The sequence below is a fragment of the Symsagittifera roscoffensis genome, chromosome 2 (assembly GCF_963678635.1).
Source record: "Symsagittifera roscoffensis chromosome 2, txSymRosc1.1, whole genome shotgun sequence".
Lineage (NCBI taxonomy): Eukaryota > Metazoa > Xenacoelomorpha > Acoela > Convolutidae > Symsagittifera > Symsagittifera roscoffensis.
Genome location: NC_087063.1, coordinates 30812406 through 30831908, shown reverse-complemented (window position 1 = coordinate 30831908; position 19503 = coordinate 30812406). Strand labels below are relative to the sequence as shown.

The following is a 19503-nucleotide window of genomic DNA, read 5'->3' as shown; positions in this document are numbered from 1 at the left end:
AAGCTAAAAACAAAGTGAAATCTGGAAAAAAAGAACCGGTAAAAATTGGCTTTGAAAATGAAAATTCTGCTGAACCGGAACCGAACCTCCGGCCAAAAGATTAGAAGTCTCACGTCCTCGCATCTGCGCCACATCGCTTTAACAATTACTAACCCTAGCTGCTAATAAGCAGATATAGTTACTATTAATTGCCAATGCTATGCAGCAAAGATGCCACCAAAAAAAATGAAACTACTTTGTGTCGAAATTCAACCTCCGACCTGTAGATCACGTCATCGCATCTGCATCATCACCGGCCACTTGGAAATAAACAGCTTGTGTAAATAGAAATTACCAATTAGCAAGGAATGCGCAAGAATAGAGTGGAAAAATTCATGCACTAAAATTACCAAAAAGCATTTGAGCACCATAGTAAAGCACAAGTTGAACAAAATACTGAAGCACAAAAGTTGAGCGCTAATTTGCGCAAGTATGTTGGAAAAAATTGAAATTAATTTGTAACAAGCATTTTCTGGAGTACAAATCTAGGAAAAGCGTGAAAAAGCTCTCACAAAAACAAACAAAACCACAACAACCTAATCTAAAAATTTTCTCTCCAAAAACAGAAATTAGCTGCATTTCAGGTTAGACACTGCGGTTATTTCGATAGATTTATCACCTTTTGAATACCCAAGAGCAGTCGAGCACTTTTTACGACTACAGGAATCCGAGAATCGATCAAAACCGTAAGGATCGCCTGTTGGCGTATTTTCGGTTGAAATCGACATACTATCGGGGACCATGCACGAAAACGATAGACGAGGGATAGATATCTTCGGAGCATCTGAGACGCTCAAACGAGCCTCGTGAACTTTACTCCTCCGAAGACTTGAAACTCCTGAGGCGGATGAGCCACTTTCTGTGCTCTCCGATTTAGAGGAGTTGGCATCAGGGGTTATAAAAGGAGTTTGCACTCTGTAATGCGGTCGAGAACTGCATATGTATGTTGTGTCTATAGTGCTCACGGTAAAATCGTGGTACCGTTTCAACCCCATAGCTTCTGGGGCAGCGAATGAGTCACCGCACCCTAAGGTCAAACTCCAATCACTAATTGCAATACAATGAAGATTCGTATTTCAAAAGCTGGAAAGAAGGAAAAAAATTCGCATAATCTGCAATTCGCATGAATAATTGGGTAAAAACACGATGAATGCGGAAGCGAAGCTTTAACCAATTGCACGCGGGATGATAAATCCAAAGGTTATAAGCGCAAATGTGCATCAAAAACGGAACTTACAAAGACACGCTTTCGCTACAACATTTTAAATAATTTCCGGTCAAAAACAAATACATTAAGCTGAGAGAAATTCAGAAAAAAAGGAACGTTTTTTACCTAATTCTGAGCACTGTGTCAGGTTTGTTACGTCTCCGATTCCGTCTTTCGAAATCGAACGTGCGGCAACTAAAACACACTTTCATGACTCACAACAAGTAATTTGGGCTCTTTTCCAGTTTCCCATGCCCTCGTAAAACTGGATATAAAGTTGCTTAAAAATTGATCATACGGCAATTTGAATTTAAGAAATGTTCTAACACTTTGTTCTCTTGTTCACGTTTTATTGCAGTCACCAGCGGACTAAGGGGGGGGGAGGGATTCGACCCCCTGACGACCCAAAGGGTCCCGCTTTGTACTATTTTGAGATTCCGTTTTTGGCGGACGGACTCTAAAATTTTTTCTAACGGCGCCTTGGGCGCCGAAATGTACTAACTTTGAGAGGATAACGCGCGCCAATAAAACGCGACTTTTCGGTCAACATTTTCCAAAAAGTGCCGCTTAAAAACGCTATTTTAAGCCTGTTTTTTTTAAATTTTGCCTGCGGCGCAAAAATTTTGACCAAAACAGTCTTTTTACTGCTTTGGGAAAGCTCGGAAAATCATTTTGGTCGACAAAATTTTCGAAAATTTTTTGAAAATCCGCAAACCCCCCCCGAGAATATCCTAGATCCGCCCGTGATTGCAGTTAAAAACATCAAAAGTCATTTTAAACCGGCTTCTTGAAATTGAATATCAAAAAAAATCAAATGGGGAACTGGAAAAGAGCCATAATTTGATATCGCGCCGTCTTACTAGCAGTTATGGGAAAATATTTGTTCACATTGGGGTTGATAATACCTTCTTGTTCCAAAGAGAAGAACACATAATATTCTTTAACCTGCAGTTTACTTCACTGTCACTTAACTGAGATCATTACTTACTGTACGATAAGACAAAAAAACTTGCGGTACAACAACACAACCTATAAGTTGCTCTTACGAAGTATAACATACTTGGACTCCTTGGAGCTTTCAGGATACTATAAATCTGAGGTCCACTACCAGATCCACTAGGATCTCCAGGAGCACTATTTGTGCTATTGTCCAGACCATTGTCAGATATGACAAGATTATCAGCCACAGATGCAGGAGGGAATTCCATGTTTGCTACGATGGGAGTTGCCGGCGCGGACAGAGAGGCTGCCGGTTTGGGAAGGGTTCCCATGAAGTACACTTGGTTGTCTGAGTTGAGGATCATAGAGAAAGTTTCTCCGCAACATAGGGACTGAAATTTAAAAGTTTGGATAACTATGAAAACTTCCACATCTTATTCATCGTGCAGCTGCCAAACATCTAAACTAAAAAAATTAAAGTAGGAATATACAGAATCAGTCTCCAATTCACCCAAGTAATAGTAGAAATTAACGTAATCAAATATCTCGGGTGCTACTCCATTTGTTTGCTCTTGCTCCGGGATTTACTTTTTCTTTAAACTTAAAGTTTTAAGCGCAACAGCTTACCACCGCTTTCTCCTGTTCTAGTTCCTTAACCAGCACTGGACTGTTTTTCTGCTTCACAGACCCGATACCCAGTTGACCATCTGCATTGTTGCCTAACAGATACACTTGACCCTGCTCCACCAATACTGCCGTATGGCTTCTGCCCAGAGCGACATTAGTCACTCTGTGCTTGGCAAGACATTTCACAACTACAGGAACTGAACTGCTCTCTACTTCTATCTACAACAAAGAAAATTGACCATATTTTTGATTTTTGAGTCGCATCGTTGTAATAAATCAGGAACTACATAATTTTAACTTCTATTTTATTATATGTATTCAAAATTGCGAGCTATCTCACGATTCAAGATGTCAAAAAAACGCTTAGCTGTTATTAAAGCATTTCTTTATCAATTATAATTTAATTTTCTGTCATTACCCTCGAAGTCTGATTAACTTCTAAACAGCTATTTATGCATTTGAGAGATCTTGATCAAACCAAACTCTAAATACTTACAGACTCGTTCATAATTAAATGCTTATACTAGTTCATAAATACTATCGCATTTCAGGAAATGCACTATGATGCAACGTCTGATTTGGAATCTCACTTTGCTGATGAAGTTCTTCATGCCCATCAGAAAACCCTGTCTGTTGTTCAAGCCCAGTTTGTTGAAAGAGTTATTGCCACATGCTAGCACACATCCCATATCTGCCAGAAATACTGTCCCGTCCATCCCACAGAACACACGTCTGATTAGGAAGCCCTCTGCATCCTGCAAGCAACTATCTCATTCAAAAACCTGTTTTCATAGAAGTTGAATCACAGCCTTGAGTGAAATTTTGAACGGCTAAAGCCAAGATTTGCCCCCAAACGGTTTTTGAAAACAAAAATTATTGTGAAATATAACGGCCTAGGGATATTTTATCAGCGAAAGCACAATTATCAGTCCCAAGTTTTTTTTTTCATTTCTTTTACCTATCTTACTTTTCATCACTTTTGGAACCTGATCTAAACTATATTTTATGATTGGATAAATTAGATATTTTACCACTGTAAAGTATTTAATATTAACCAATCATGATCCATCTAACTAACAACCCACTTATTTGTAAGTGCTGAAATTACTTGTAATTTCAGCACCAGAGAGATTTGAATTTAACTTAGAAATTAGTTGTCTCTCCAAGAGAACTTCAGCAGCCGCAACAAACCAGTATACCCTAGATCTATTGAGCCTAGCAGAGACTAGTTAAACACCCTGAGACTAGAAAGTATAAGAGTAAGATTAGGATCGGTATTAGACTAAGAAGTTGCACGAATCTATCCGGCCGAAAATAAGACAGCGTGACGAGCAGACGGTGTACCCTATCCGAAATTACTCTATGAGTTAACCACATCGGTCCTAACTCACTTTAATATTCTTTTACACTTTTCCGCATCACTTTCCGTATTTCGTTAAAGGCATATCAAAATTTAACAGCACACTTCATGATATCTCTGTTATCGTTTAAGTCATAGCAAAATTTACCTGACCTCGAGAATCAATTTGAAAGACTTTGTGCGAAAAAATTATGATCACTCACTGGAGCTGACACTTGGGTGGGTAAATTTCTGTCCTGGAAGTCATTCAGACCCAGTCTGCCATCTGCGCCCACTCCCCAACAGTACATGATGCCCTCACTACTCACTGCTGCCACGTGCATAGGACCACAGGCAAATGACACTATATCCACTCTTTGCACAAACAGATACAAATGATCAGATCTTGTTAACTACCCCCCGATTGCATTTGTAAAAGGGGCGAGAAAATTAACTCATGCTAAGCAGTTTAATTAACTCTTTACAGGGGGTGGCAATTCTTGGTATCATAGGCGTGAAGGTTGATAGTTAACAAGATCCGTAATGAGCATCTGTTAAATGAATATTATTTCTATACAATTCTGGTAAAATGACATTGCAGTGCAGGGAAGGAAAAGACACTTACGACAGGAGACTTTCGATGAGTTTGGCCTTGGAGGAGTTGTTCCAATCTCCGTGACCCAAGCAGCCCCTGGTGCCATCTCCAGCTGTGAGAAGGATGCCATTGTCACATCCAAATACACTGAATCCGTCCCCAGCACCCACTCTGAAGCAGACACTTGTATAACCGTAAATGACAGTGATGTATTAACTACTTTTGAGGCGGTCTGACTTATTTTGAATGGTTTTTAAATCGTTTCTGAGGCAAGCTGACCCTTTTAGAAAAAAAACACGACCATTTCAGAAAAATAAGATGTTTTTCTAAGTTATGGACTATTTCAACAGGTGCAAAAATATTGCAGATTGAAATGCTTCAACCGAAATACGAGCTTTACAACAACAACAAAATTACCATAAGCATAATCCAAGAACTTTCGAAAATTGTTACCTCACACATTATACAACGGGTATTAATTTTAATTCATGAAACTGGTTTTCAATCATTCATTTCGTGTAATTATAGCATTGTACGGGGTCTGACTTTCCAAGTCCGATACAAAGGTATGGAAACTGATAATAGATTAAACGTTTAAGAGCTTCCCGGAAAATTTCAGCAGGCCTAGGCAAGACATTGCTTTATCGATGACCAAGAAATAAAGATTGTCGAACAATTCACGACCTGCCAAATCTAAACAACGATCTCGAACGATTTCACAGTATATTTGAGTCGATTTTGCAGACGTCAAATCCTGATATCTGCAAATTCACCGAAGCCACTGAAAGACAACAATAAAATTCACGAAATCCTAATTTAACTTTATGGTTCTAATTTAATCTACCTTCTACTATTTATGGTTTTCAATTTGAATCAGATCTCGAGGTTTAATTTCATTTTCCGAGTTGCCTTTTGCCAAAGACTAGTCTGGGGGATATTAAAACTAATTCTGGGGGATTTTCTGTGGGGCCATTTAGTCCTATGGGTGATTTAGTACTTGGGATTTTATCCAGGGGATTTAGTCCTCGAGCGTTTTATAGGTATGACAGTTTGCCAGAACTAACCTGACGATGGATTTGCCCCTCAGCGACTCAACCTCAGTGGGCACAGCACAGCTCTCCAGACTCTCGTGGCCTAACTGTCCCTTCGATCCCTCTCCCCACGTGAACACACTCATCTCAGCCGACACACAAACCGTATGAGTGGCAGAAGCGCAAAACTAAAAAGGACTCATATACCATGAATATTTAAACCCTTTGTTTTCATCAAGTCCTTAACGTCTCTTGCTTTCAACCATTTCTATCGCCCTCGAAAAACATTCGTGTTTTTACTAATTCGTCAGTAAAATGTTTCCAACGAGTGTTTTGACATGTAGAAGCAAAAACTCTTCAGCCTCTAATTTGAAGAAGCATTAATTTTTACGCCGTGAAAACAATAAGTTCCTTGTCTCATTAGTGTATGAATAATACGGTATCATTTTCTAACACAGAGGCGAAGCTTAGCTTCACAAACACTAGCGAGAACAAGACAAAAAGCAGCTCTATACAGTGCAATAAGAAAATTTAGAAATAAGCCTCGAATTAGCAAAAAAAAAATGGCTACGTTGGAGATTTCAGCCTGCAACCTAGAGATTAAGAATCTCACACACTTACCACTCAGCCACGGAAGCTTCATAGGCACAAAACACTAACCAAAACAGCAGAGAACAGATGCTATGCAATTTTCAACGCTACAGTGAAATTTCCAAATAAACGAATTTTTTTAATGAACACTAACTTGCGAGTTAGGTTAGAAAAAAAGAAGTATCGTAATAATTAGCCACGGAAGCTTCATAGGTACAAAACACTAGCCAAAAAAGCAGAGAAAAGATGCTATGCAATTTTCAACGCTACAGTTACATTTCCAAATAAGTGAACTTTTTTAATGAACACTAACTTGCGAGTTAGGTTAGAAAAAAAAAGAAGTATCGTAATAATACACTACGCTGATGGCTAGTGTAATCAAGTAAAACTAACCTGTTTGATTTTGACTCTAAATGGAAACGCAATTGGTTCGATTCTCAAGCTTTGTAAGTTGAACTCGAATACCAAAGAACGCGCATTAGCCGAATCGGACACACGATTAGACCCTTTCTGGGATCCATCATTGCTGCCATCTAAATCCGATTTCAAACTCAACCCACTTGTCAACTTTCCGCGTTTATCAGCAGCTGTTGGAACATTCTTCATCAGTTCTGGTAAACGCATGTAAAGCAGTTCATGTGACGATGGTCTATATTGGGGATCCCTTTGCAACATGTCGCGAATCAGAACACGGAATGGTTGTGAAAAGGTAGACTTGATTGGAGCGAACTGGCCTTTCATGATTTTGGTGACCAATGCAGGCAGATTTGTTCCATCAAATGTTCTCTGACCGCATGCCATTTCATACAGCACACATCCGAGAGCCCAAATGTCCGACTTCTCATTGTATTCTTTGCCCTCACACTGAAACAACACGATTTTATTAGAGTTGGTAATATATAAAAATGTCTGTTGTCTATAAAAAAAAAGAAACGGCCATTGAAAGAATCTTTAAAAAAGCACAAAACCTCCCATAACAGAGCTTAATTCATTCAATTACTTCGGGTTCTGTTTTGACGAATCAGTAAAACGCTTACATTGAAAACGCAATCAAGAAATTATCATTCTAACCAGCTCAGGGCTGATGTAGTAAGGAGTTCCCAGAACAGTGCTGGCAAGTCTTCTAGTGGATGTCATCATCTTAGATATCCCAAAGTCGCCTAGCTTCACTATTCCCTCTTTAGTGAGGAAAATATTGTCGGTTTTAAAGTCCCTGCGAAAAACAAAGTGGTTTAACATCCCAAAATGTGTTTATAGAAATTTCACAACCGCAGCAAAATTGTACTTTGCAAATAACAAGAGAAAAAAAGGAAATCGGGTCACTAAAACTGATAACTTCTCAAAATAAAACGTCTGACATCTTCCGGCGTCGCTCCCCAATCTACCAGCAATCTAATAGTTCACAGTTAATTTCCCTAACTACTGTGCCAAGCTTCTGAATGTACAAAAACCAGGTAATAATAAATGCACCTTCAATTAGCTAATATAGCTTTCCCGGAGTTCACCCCTCAGATCTCATAATCAAAATCATGATACCCTTTGTCTGAAAACTACAAAAAAAAACTTATAAAAATCTCAATCATAACTCATTACTGGCTCTAAATTTGAACAGGCAAAGGGTAGTTTGATCTCATTCAAAGTTGTCATCATTGGGGGACTCCAGGACTATAACAATTTTTCCATAACATCAAAGCCTCAATCCAAATTGAATTCTCTGGATTCGCTGGATTAATTCGCCGTTTATGAGTAAATAAAAAGAAATATATCGTGCATTAATTATTAAACTGATCACAAAATTGAAATATCTTTTCGAATTTGAGCTCAGGACATCAAAAGTTTTCAGATTATATAGAAAAACTTACATCAAAAACGAATAGTTAAGTCGAATTGGTCTTAAGGGATAAACACCGAGAACAACAACTCAGTGTAAAAAAAAACACTATCCCGAATGCAATTATTGGAAAAAAAATATAAAAAACTTTCATAGAACCAAACAAGAACTTCGCCCTACTTGCAAGTTAAAAAAAAAAACTTGCAAGTAAAAAACTCGCCCTAAAAAAAAATATTAAAGCCACTAGACCGAAAAAACCATTTGAAAAAAAAAACAGAACAGATATCAAAATTTTGATAAGTTTGCTCAATTTAAAAAAGAATTGGTCGACTGTTGTCAGCTTTGAACTAGCATTGCAACCACATTTATGAACTGGTAACTCAGCCAAAAAAATCTGGATGAAAGCCAGTTGAGTTTTAAAAATCTTGGTCATAATAAGTTTTGAGCTACAAACAAAAACAGTAACTCGATTTTTCAAGTTTCACGTACCACACAGCACACAAAAACTCAGACTTTTTAAAGCCCTATATACGAAGCAAATAGACGACTAAACTGATGTATTAGCCGAAACATTTCAAGCTGAACAAATTCTTTAAGCGAAAAAAAAACAATAAGAAAATAGCAATAATCGGCTTGCAACTACAAACAACCTCAAATTTCGAGTAAATAAACTTCAAAGATGCCCCTAGCTTTATTGTTGGCAGTAAAAACACATTGATATTTCGTTTTTTTAATGAAGTGATAACAATTGCGAGAACACGGCCAAAAAGAAGCTTTATCAAGTGAAATAAGAAAAAATAGAAATACGCCTCGAATTAGCAAAAAATCGGCTACGTGTCGGATTCGAATCTGCGACTATGAAAATTTGGATCTCTTGCACTAACCACTCAGCCATGGATGCTTGAAATCCCCAAAAACTAGCCACCAAAACCGCAGCTATATATGATGAAAAATTGCCAATTCGATACAGCAAAAGTAGCACCAAATAGACACAAAACAAAAAAAAAAACACAACTTTGCATGTACTAAATTGGAAAGCATTAAGCCAAACTATGTATAAATCACGCATTTCAAAATATATCAAATCGAAGATTGGAAAAGAATCACGAATGCAAGTGAACATAAAAAAAACACTGACTCGTTGAAACAATCTCAAAGAAAAAAATAGATGTCCTTTAAGCGCTTTGAGTTTCCAGAACGATTTATGATTGGCGCTTTTTTGATAATATTATCCGAACTTGAGAAAGCTGGATCAACAGCTAAAAATTTTTTCTGCTGGAAATCTTAAAATTAAATTCCACTTTCGAAACTAGAAATCATTCTCGTTTTTACGTGCCATTTCCACGTTCGTATTTGGAGAGTGCAATTTCCGTCCCTTTCAGCAGATGAATTTCAATTGAACTCAAAAAGTGTATATATACCCTAGTAGTAGTTTTTAGAGAATTTTATGTACACTTTAAGATTTTTTCCTGAAAAAAAATCAGCAAGACCTATATAAGAGTCTTGACTAAGTTCATTACTCTTTTAAAAAATTGCAAGATACATTGAGTTGAAAATTTCTGAAATCGAGCTCTTTACCATTGTACTGCTATTTGCAACAAAAAACTTTTTTCGGTTCATTTAATGAATTAAAAACGCATCAGCTGTGTTAACTTTTAACTAATCAAATGCGTATGATACATACTGCTACCGCAGCCTACCGATTCAAAAGTACCACCAAAAGTAGCACTTTTATTTGCAACTTAGGTAGGAAAAAAGTTTGTACTAATACACTTTGCTTCGCAAAGAAACTTAAATAACAAACAAGGTGGAAAAGTGTCCATGAATCAAGAGTAAAAGATATTCATATACTTATAAGTTTCGCAACTTTTTGCACCATTTAAAACTTCAGAGAAAATTAAAAGTTTTCGCGCCTTTTGAACTTATATTGTTTGAGAACGGACATGGCCTTTCTTATGAATTTGAAAAGAAATAGGAAGCCAAACCCCCGTGATTAAATTTTAATTCACATTGAGCGTTCCTGGGAAAAAACACTGAAAAAATCATCTTTATAAGTTTATGATTTTTTATTATTCTCTGTCCATCTTCTGTCGTTCTACCTTATCTTATATTTACACTATTAATTGAAACAAGAATAACCGGTTGCTGTGCAGACTGCACAGAATGATCCGACCATACTCTTAAAAAAGAATAAAACTTTTTCATGTTTTCTAAGATGTGTTCTTTTTTGCGTGTGGTGTGATAAAAAGTATCCGTGAAGGAGAGAAATTTCATCCATTTCACCGTAGCCGGCACCACCTTGAGGAGGCCGATGACACTGCTCCTCTCCAACCGTGACAAAAGCCGAATTCGAACCCACGACCTTTGTATTAAAGCCCGCGCATCTTACCCACTAAGCCACGGCTGCTCATAAGTAAGTACTCACCTCACCGTGTTAGGATTGAGTCGTTCGCAGGCAATCTGCGGTAATCAGCGATCTCACCTCGGCGAGAGTCGGATGATACATCTACCATTGGTATCAATACTAAACTGCAGGCGATTTTCCATGAGGAATTTTGCTTAACGCCTCCTCGGTGTAATAACAGAGGTTGGGTAATACGGTCCAGTAAGCCATACCTGTAAAAATCCTACCTACATTCAAACCAATGAGAGAAACCAATCGGAAACAGGAGCGACCGGCCCGAGACAATGTTTTGGTTAGGCAGCAACCGTGGAAGTTTGGACATTGGAATTGTAGGACCCTAAGGGGGTTGGAAGGAGGAGAGTTAGAGCAGCTGATGCTTGAGCGGCATTTTGATGCCCTGGGTTTATGCGAGACCCGCTTAAAAAGCGACGGAGTCTCTGATCTTGGTAGAAACTACACTATTGTGTGCGCGAGCGACCCCGAGAGGAAAGGTAGAAACGGGGTTGCTCTCATTTTCAATTCGTTGAAACTGAAACTAACCAGGCATAGGTGCCAAAGTGACCGAGTTATGGTAGCCTGGTTGAGTAGTCGCATCAATAGTGAAACGTTTAAAATAGTCGTTTGTTACAGTCCCACTAACCCTGATGATGAGAAAGGTGAAAAGCGGGTTGATTGCTTCTACGCTGATCTCTTCAGAGTAATGAAAGACGGCATCCCCAGCCGTAAAGTTGGATCTCATACTCTGATATTTGGTGATTTGAATGCGAGAATCAGTAAGGAGCAACTGACCGAAATGAGACCACTAGCTGGTGCCTGGTCTGCCGATCAAGAAACAAACTCAAACGGTGAGAAATTGCTTGAGTTTTGTTCGACACACGATTTAAAAGTCGTGAACACGTTATTCAAGAAACCTTTAAGTGGCTAATAACGTGGCGTCACCCCAGAGACTCAGGTGCTGTCATCGATTATATCTTGTCCGATCGGAACACGGTCTGGAGAGATATGAGAGCCAGCTGGGGAGGTAGTACCGGGCATCACTCAGATCATGCTAAACTTGCAGGCGTGGTCTAACCCCCGAAAGAACCAGGCAAAAAGGCGTTTGACGGTGAAAGTTTTCTCAGAAAAAGCTTAAAAAGGAAGTCTCCTGGACTACGGTCCAAAATCAATACCTGTCTGAAATCTGCCCAAGGTCGCTCGTTCCTAACATCAGATAACCGCTTGTCCCACACTGACTCCATTGAGAGCTTCAATAGAACTCTTAAGGAGTTGGTGTGCAATGTCCATGCCAGGTTACCGGTTCCGGAACCTGAGGAAAAAGAGGGTACATTCTTTGAGTATTTAAATACTGAACAACGTTTGGTATTTAAAGAAAGGAGAAGTGTACATCGTCAGGTTCTAAACAACAGAACTGACGAATTGGTTGCTGCAAGAAAAAGGCTAAACTTGAAGTGCAACAAGTTGAGGAAGTTTGCCCAAAATGAGATGTTAGAGAGTGGTCTGGAAGGGTTTCAAGACAAGCACGTCCTCGGACAAACGCGTGAAGCGCTTAAGGTGTTGAAAGAGACTCTTAGGAGTGTTCGCCTGAGTTGGTTGGAGAGGAGGAGCAAAGGTGAAGTCAGTAATGTGAAGTTTCAAAGGCATTATGAGAATCTGTTTACGAACAGACCGGCGGGTGAAAAGTTTGTTGAAAGGTCACTTCCAGGTGCGGATAGTGGACCTCCTAAAGGTGCAGAGGTACTACAAGCCTTGAGAGAAATTAACACGGGCAAGGCTCCCGGTGAGAGTCAGATCACCAGTGACCTTCTTAAGTTGCTCCAGAAGATAATTCTCAAGCCTCTCACAAGAATTTTCACTGATATCTGGCTTGATCCGGGGAAAGTTCCCCAAATTTGGAGGGACGCAGTAGTGCTCAATCTGTTCAAGAAAGGAAGCAGAGCAGAACCGAACAATTACCGGAGCATCTTCCTTCTTGACCAAGTTGGCAAAGTGTTCGCAAAGGTGATTGCAAATAGGGTGAATAAACAGCTGCCCAAGATCTCACCTTAACAATTTGGGTTCCGAAGCCACAGGTCAACGGGCCAAGCTATCTTGGCAATTAGTTTGCTGCAAAGAAGGATTGAGAACCAGCAACCTCTTTGTATGACTTTCATCGACTTTTGACTCAATTGATAGGGAAGTGCTGTTTATTGCCCTAAGGGATTTTGGAATCCCAGGAGATATCATCAGTTTGATTGAAGCGCTCCACACCAAACCCATCGGAAAGCTTGATAAGGATAACACCTTTGTAGTGAACCGAGGGGTGAGGCAAGGGTGCGTTTTAGGCCCACTGTTGTTTATCATCCTTTTTGACTTCCTCCTAAGTAAGACCAGTGGGGAGAAAAGAAACTTTGCATACGCTGATGATCTGGCTTTGATCTCTGATAACCAGGCAAATGCTACCAAGTCGCTGAATGAGATGGCAAAAACTTTTGGATTGGCTCAATTAGAAATCTCTGTCGAGAAAACTAAAAGTATTGTAATTAACACCAAAGACAATACTAATGTCCCTATCAATGTACTCAGTGAACAGGTAGAACAGGTTAATCACTTTGAGTACCTCGGCAGCATCATAGCATCTGATGGGAGCGCTGACAAGGCTATCAGCGCTCGCATTTCTAAGACAAGAATAGCAATGTTACGTCTTAGACCGGCCTTGGTGTCTAAAAAGTTGACACTAAGGAACAAGGGTCTCCTCATCGAGACATTCCTAAAGCCTGTCCTGCTATACGGCTTAGAGACCCTTGTCATCAGATGCACCGATATTGGTAGATTAGAAGCGGTTATACACCGCGCTAAAAGAATGTGTCTCAGGCTAGAAACCAGAAACGAAATGAAACTAAAGGAATTGAATAAAAAAGTAAAAACAACGCCAGTCGCTCACCAACTATGCAGGAGAAGGGTACAACTGTATGCTTCCTTTAAAAACATCGGGGCCGATAGCTTGAATGAACTACTTGAAGGTGCTAAAGTTTGGCAAAAAGATTGGGTTAGGCAGCTCAGGGCTGATCTTGACAACCATGGGCTCAAGACCAAGTGCGACCAGGATAACTGGTTACATAATCCGACAACCAAACTTAAGTTCACAGAAGGTGGGGATTTTAAAGCAAATGCTATCGGCAAGAGGTCGCAAACAGTTCAAAGTGCTAATGAAAACTGTGGTAGAATGTTTCATAGCAAAAAAGAGATGTACAGGCATCTCAGAGACAATCATTCACCCTCGGTCCAGACCTCCGCTAGTAGTGAAAGTGAAATTGAAACTAAAGGAAATGAAAGAACTGTAACTAAAGGAACTGAGGGAACTGTAACTAAAGGAACTGAGGGAACTGTAACTAAAGGAATTGAAAGAACTGCAGAGATCCCCCAGCAGCCCAGCGACGGGGGGTCCAAAAAGGGTAAATTCGACTGCCCTCTGTCCGACTGTAACAAGACTTATGTCTATGTCAGTGGTTGGACAAAGCACATGCAAAACTGTCACCCGCATGTGAAACTGATCAGCGCATCAGAATCGACCGTCTCAGCACCGCAACTGAGTCGGCAACCCTTCGCATCAAACCAAGACACTAGCACAGGTGATGAGGTGCTAAAGTGTCCGCTCTGCTCCTACCGGTGCTCGGTTAGAAAGTCAATGATCAATCACTGTTATGTGAAGCACCGATACTCCTGGGTCAAAGCGAGGCCAATGCCCAAGCCGCCAAGTCATGTTGGCGTTGTCCCGGTGCGTACAATCAATAGGCAAAATTGTGCAGATTGTAGCGTCATGACCACCACTGCTACCTCGGAAAGGTAGAACGGGTTCCCGGTGGTGACTTTCATTTCGTTTGAATCAGTTCTAATGATTTGATAAAGTCAGAACCATTGCCCCTGGCCTTGACCAGCTGGGGTGCAGATGGGAGGAACTTATTATCCGTGAAGGATAGAAATTTCATCCATTTCACCGTAGCCGGCACCACCTTGAGGAGGCCGATGACACTGCTCCTCTCCAACCGTGACAAAAGCCGAATTCGAATCCACGACCTTTGTTTTAAAGGCCGCGCATCTTACCCACTCAGCCACGGCTGCTCATTAGTAAGTACTCACCTCACCGTGTTCATTGACGCAATCAATTTTCAACAATGGGCTCTCTTGAAAAATCAATATTATTTCATTCGAGTTGTGTGGTCGTTCCTGCTAGTTACATTACCCCATATTCAGCCTGTATCCAAAATAGCTCGGGTAGGTTTAAAATCACCCGGGCTAAGCTTTCTTCCCATTTTGCGAGGAGTGGTCGGTCGCGAGAGAAATTTTTCAGACTTTCGTGGGAGACAGAAAAGTAAGACTTCATTCATGGACACTTAAAAAAAACAAGCTTAAAAGTCAACTAACCGAATAAATGAATTATCTTTTTAGTTACTATGTGATCAAAGCATTACAACTGTTTTCGGTCTCATATTTCATTTTAAAATTACAACCAAGATATAGCTGTATTGACCCCTCAGATCTCATAATCCAAATCATGTTACCTTTTGCCTGAAAGAGAAAATTTCGCTAATACCGCTTTTTCGCACTTTGCTATGGTCACCAATTTGAACAGGCAACACGTATTTTAGTCTCATATCATGATGTTATCATTGAGGATACATTTCCAGAGAAACCGCATTATTTTAAATAAGTCAAATGACAACAAGGCAATAATGTTTTCCTCAAATAATTTTTGTCTAAAAAGGAGTAAGCTTGAAATCGAAAATTCTTAGAAGTGAGCAATCCATTGCCTGTGTATACCTGTGGAGAATGTGGTGACTGTGTATATGTCTCAAAGCAGCCACCATCTGCTGGAACAGGACCAAAATCTCCCCTTCCTCCATCGGTTCATCCGGACCCCGCTGGATCAGCATCTGGGCAAGGGTGCTGCAAATGAAAAACGGCACTTGAACAGGGACGTACTGAATATCAAGCTATTTTCTGCTCTCATTTTCATAAACAGGAATCATATTTATAAATTCTGATTTAATATTAGTCTTTGCACTTTGCTTTTAAATTAGCTATCAAACCAAATATCAGACATCTTTGAATTCGATAAAAACAACTAACCCTCCGTCTGCATACTCCATCTCTATAATTAACACTCCGTCCTCCTCAAAGTGGTCAAAGTAGCTGATGATGTTCGGATGGTCCAACAAAGACAGAATTTTTACCTAATTACGCCAAAAGAACCAATTAGATGTGCAAATAGTTAAAACTACCTGAATGATTAACTGTTCCATTCATTCGTAGAAATCTTTTATTGTGGTTTTTAGGATTTTTTTGAAGAAAAATCTATTGATAAATTTGAACGCCGAGCCAAGTTAATGATGAAATAACTACCTCATTCAGTGCCAACTGACGTTCTGCTGCTCCCAGGTCAATCATGTTGATCTCTTTCAGAATGACTAGCGTGTCATCGTCCTTCTTTCTGTACAGCACTGCAGCGCCATAAGCCCCTTTTCCAACTAGTCTGATTTTTTCGAAACCTGCCATGGACTGAGGCACACTCATCGTAAGAGCTCTTAGCTTCTCCACATCAAAGTAAAACTGCCCGACGTACGAAGGAGTGGCGTCAGCTGATAGACAGTCCTTTTCCTTTTCCAAGCGGATATCGCAGCCTCCGGTGTCTTGGGAGAGCCCGACATTAACCTAGCAACGAAAAATGAAACAAAGACGCACGCACCTAATTTGGATCCTTTATCTTAGCTTTATAAGAACTTTAAGATTCAGTTTGAAGCTTTAACACAGTTTTATTACAACAAACGTTGCGTCAGCAAATTACCTGTAGAAACTTTCCCAAGTCTTCTATGAACACATTCAAGCCGGGCGTAACTCGCATTCCCAAGAAATCGACTCTGTTTTTACAAAGATTTGTTTCGGAATCTATTTCCGTCGCATCGTGATTTCCCAAAGCCATCAATTCTTTTATCCCCAGGAAGAAGTTTTTAATTTCTGGAATTGTGATCGGATTTTGGGTAAAGTGCTGAAATAAAACCCAGTTTAACTAAGATAGCTTCATTTAAAACAAACAAGTTTTTCTTACGCAAGATATTTTAAGCAATGCAACTTTGAAATGTTCCGAGTTGTTTCATAGAGCGCATCAAGAAGCGAAAACTTTTCTAAGCAAGCTATTCAAGCTATGAAATTAATAAGTTAATTCATGAACCGAACCAGATGGCAAAAAATTCAAATGTTTCTAAGAAAAATATTTCAGCTACAAATCATTGAAACGTTTCAAGCTATTTCGTGAAGCAAATCGCTTCAAAAAAACTTCAAGCTAGTCCATAGATGGAAACAGTTCACAATCTAATCAAGCTAACAAAACTTTGAATTCTTTCGAGCTGTTTCATGAAGCTCGTTCACAAAACTCAGCAAGATATTCAATCTATGAAATGTTTTCATAGATCGAAACGCTTTGCAACAATTTTCTGCAGGCAAGCTACTCAAGCAATGAACCTCGGAAATCTTTCAACTTAATTCCTAGACTGAATCGGTTCGCGAAAAGTTTAAGTTTTTCTAAGCAAGTTATTCCAGCTGAGAAACTTTGATACGATTCAAACTATTTCATTGACTGCGAAAAAGTTTGGATCAATTGAGCAATCTCCCCCCCGTAATGACCAATTGAGCTATCTCCCCCCAGCAAAAACGAATAAACTCTTCAAAAAGACGTCAGCAAACGGAAGTAGATGGATGTTTTGTTTATAGCACGCAATCATTTGACCGACTGAAGTTTTTTTATAAGAGTATCGAGAAAAATTTTGAAAAAAAAAACTCGAAATTTACGATTTTTTTTGCAAATTTTTGTATAGGCGACCATAACCTCATCGAGGAAAGCGATCTACCAGGGTTGGTGCTCTAGCCTTGTATCTGAATAGCAAAAACGGTTCTCCGCAGCATCTTAATATTGTACGCAAAAGCTTTTTGTCATTTTAAGAAAGAAAAAAGTCGCTTTTTATGCCTGATTTATTGATTTTTTTTTTCTATTTGAATGAAATTTTTGAGCTTTGACATTGTAAATTTTGGCTTTCCACAGTCGTTGGAAAATATGGTTCATGATTTCATGTCATTCAAACTATTTTCAAGTGGTTATAAACATGTCTCAAGTACCTATTGAGCTATATCTCTCCCCCCCCCCCCCCCCCCCCCACGCGAGATTGGGGGGGAGATTGCTCAATTGATCCAAAAGTTTTGTTTTTCTAAACATGGTGATTGGTTTTTGGTTGATTCGTTTCCGACTGAAATAAATCCATAAACGCAAACAGGTGAGTCGAGTTCATCGTTTTATTGAGCTCCGGACTTTTTCAAAAAGATTCTTGAATATTCCAGCCTTTAGAATATTCGATTATTGCTCTGAGTGATTTTTAGACGCTCTGATCTAAGCCTTGTGCTGGGTGGTATTTCTTAACCGTTCAAAAACATGTCATTCGATTAATATATAAATCGATTATTATTTTAGCAAGTTTAATTATTCTCTATCCTCAGCAATTTTGATTAACATACAGCGTACTAGTATTGCAGGGTATACTTCCGATACGTTTAATACGAAGTATTTCACTGGCTGCTTATATTTTTGTTATATTTAAAATCTATAGAGAAATTGCAGCCAAGTATACATAGATTGATACCAAGTATTTTTTTCTGACTTTTGAAGAAAGTCAGAAATACATATGCTCGGGGTAGTTTTTTATTCAGACCAACTTCAAAACTCTTTGCTCGATCCTTTGATCTGCATTGGCACACCACTATAGAAACCTTCCTCGAGTCTGTCCAACCTACTCATTTTATTTTATACTTCACATGTGGCGAATTATCCCGCACTAAAAAAAATTAATCCAAATTGAATTGAGAGAGCTAATTATTTCCATACACGACTCAAATTTTAGCGATTAAAATTTGATATTATCAGCCTAAAACTCATGTTTTTGCCAATTTATAATTTAGCAAAAACTTTTCGATTATAATTAAATGGCAGTCGGAACATTCAGGACTTTGCACTGATACGAGCATTCTTGTTTTATAAAGGATGAACTAAAGACCCAAAAGAAAATTTGAAAATCAAACCTTTTCCACTGAACTGCATAAATGTATCATAGAATCCTGACTATGACACATAAATGCCACACTAAGGACTCGTTTATCTCCACATTTATACACTGCGTCACGGAGCAGATCGCTAAGCACAGATGAGTCATTTTTGTAGTGCACTAGCACTACATCAGGCAGACAGCACTCTGCTACTCTGTAGCTCTTAGGAGTTTTGTCCGAAAGCAGAAGCAGTCGACAGCAATTATTTATAAACGTGGCCCGAGGAGTTTCATCTTCCGTAAATTCTGTTCTCGCACTTTCTGGTGGTGGATCATTTCCCTGCTTGTCCGCTGACTTGGTCGGAGTCAGTTTTCCTCCATCTACTAAGCAAATACATGAATTGTAGTTGGATATATCTTTGGAGGCATCTTTAAAACAGAATGGCGGTTGATATCTTTGCATGTTAAATCTTTCAAGGTCTAATCTTTTAACGCCCAATTTTAACAATTCCAACAGATGTAAAAAGTCAATGAGCTTTAAAATATTACATATTTGAGCTTCGCACCATTTGCGATACAACACGAAAAAAAATAGAAAATGTCGAAAAAAACTAGATCTATTATAATGAATAAGGCTCACTTTTTCATTTTAAACCAAAAACATGAGACATATTGTGAAATTAACATCGTAAGATAATTTACCAAGCGGTAACAATTACCTCGGCAAAATCCTTTTAAGCAGAAAAAAAATCAACAAGATTTAAGACTTTGAAAAGTCCCCCTTGCACTTAAAACACTCAAAAACATTATTTGCTCGTCAAATGAAACAATATGAGA

The 19503-nt window shown here is 39.1% G+C and overlaps 3 protein-coding genes across 8 annotated transcripts in view; 1 reads left to right on the top strand and 2 right to left on the bottom strand.

Annotated features, from left to right (window-relative positions):
* Nucleotides 1-19503, bottom strand: part of LOC134839523 (integrator complex subunit 9-like) — a 228060-nt gene that overhangs the window by 40368 nt on the left and 168189 nt on the right. The window lies entirely within an intron of this gene.
* LOC134839524 (large ribosomal subunit protein uL11-like) overlaps nt 1-19503 on the top strand; it is a 359274-nt gene that overhangs the window by 256501 nt on the left and 83270 nt on the right. The gene's annotated exons all lie outside the window — the stretch shown is intronic.
* Nucleotides 1-19503, bottom strand: part of LOC134838953 (uncharacterized) — a 58981-nt gene that overhangs the window by 30264 nt on the left and 9214 nt on the right. For 2 of the 6 annotated variants that reach the window (XM_063854318.1, XM_063854319.1), the window contains exons 2-16: nt 18704-19050; nt 16425-16625; nt 15983-16291; nt 15710-15813; nt 15401-15526; nt 7440-7581; nt 6762-7232; nt 5811-5965; nt 4777-4917; nt 4376-4526; nt 3403-3567; nt 2813-3031; nt 2307-2577; nt 1373-1441; nt 659-1066 (exon numbers count right to left, since the gene is read on the bottom strand). In XM_063854318.1, the coding sequence (XP_063710388.1) occupies nt 659-1066; nt 1373-1441; nt 2307-2577; nt 2813-3031; nt 3403-3567; nt 4376-4526; nt 4777-4917; nt 5811-5965; nt 6762-7232; nt 7440-7581; nt 15401-15526; nt 15710-15813; nt 15983-16291; nt 16425-16625; nt 18704-19050 (3279 nt within the window). Of the gene's footprint in view, nt 1-658; nt 1067-1276; nt 1292-1372; nt 1442-2306; nt 2578-2812; nt 3032-3402; nt 3568-4375; nt 4527-4776; nt 4918-5810; nt 5966-6761; nt 7233-7439; nt 7582-15400; nt 15527-15709; nt 15814-15982; nt 16292-16424; nt 16626-18703; nt 19051-19503 lie in introns of all 6 variants that reach the window. The other 4 variants (XM_063854322.1, XM_063854320.1, XM_063854323.1 and 1 more) reach the window with 3 other exon arrangements.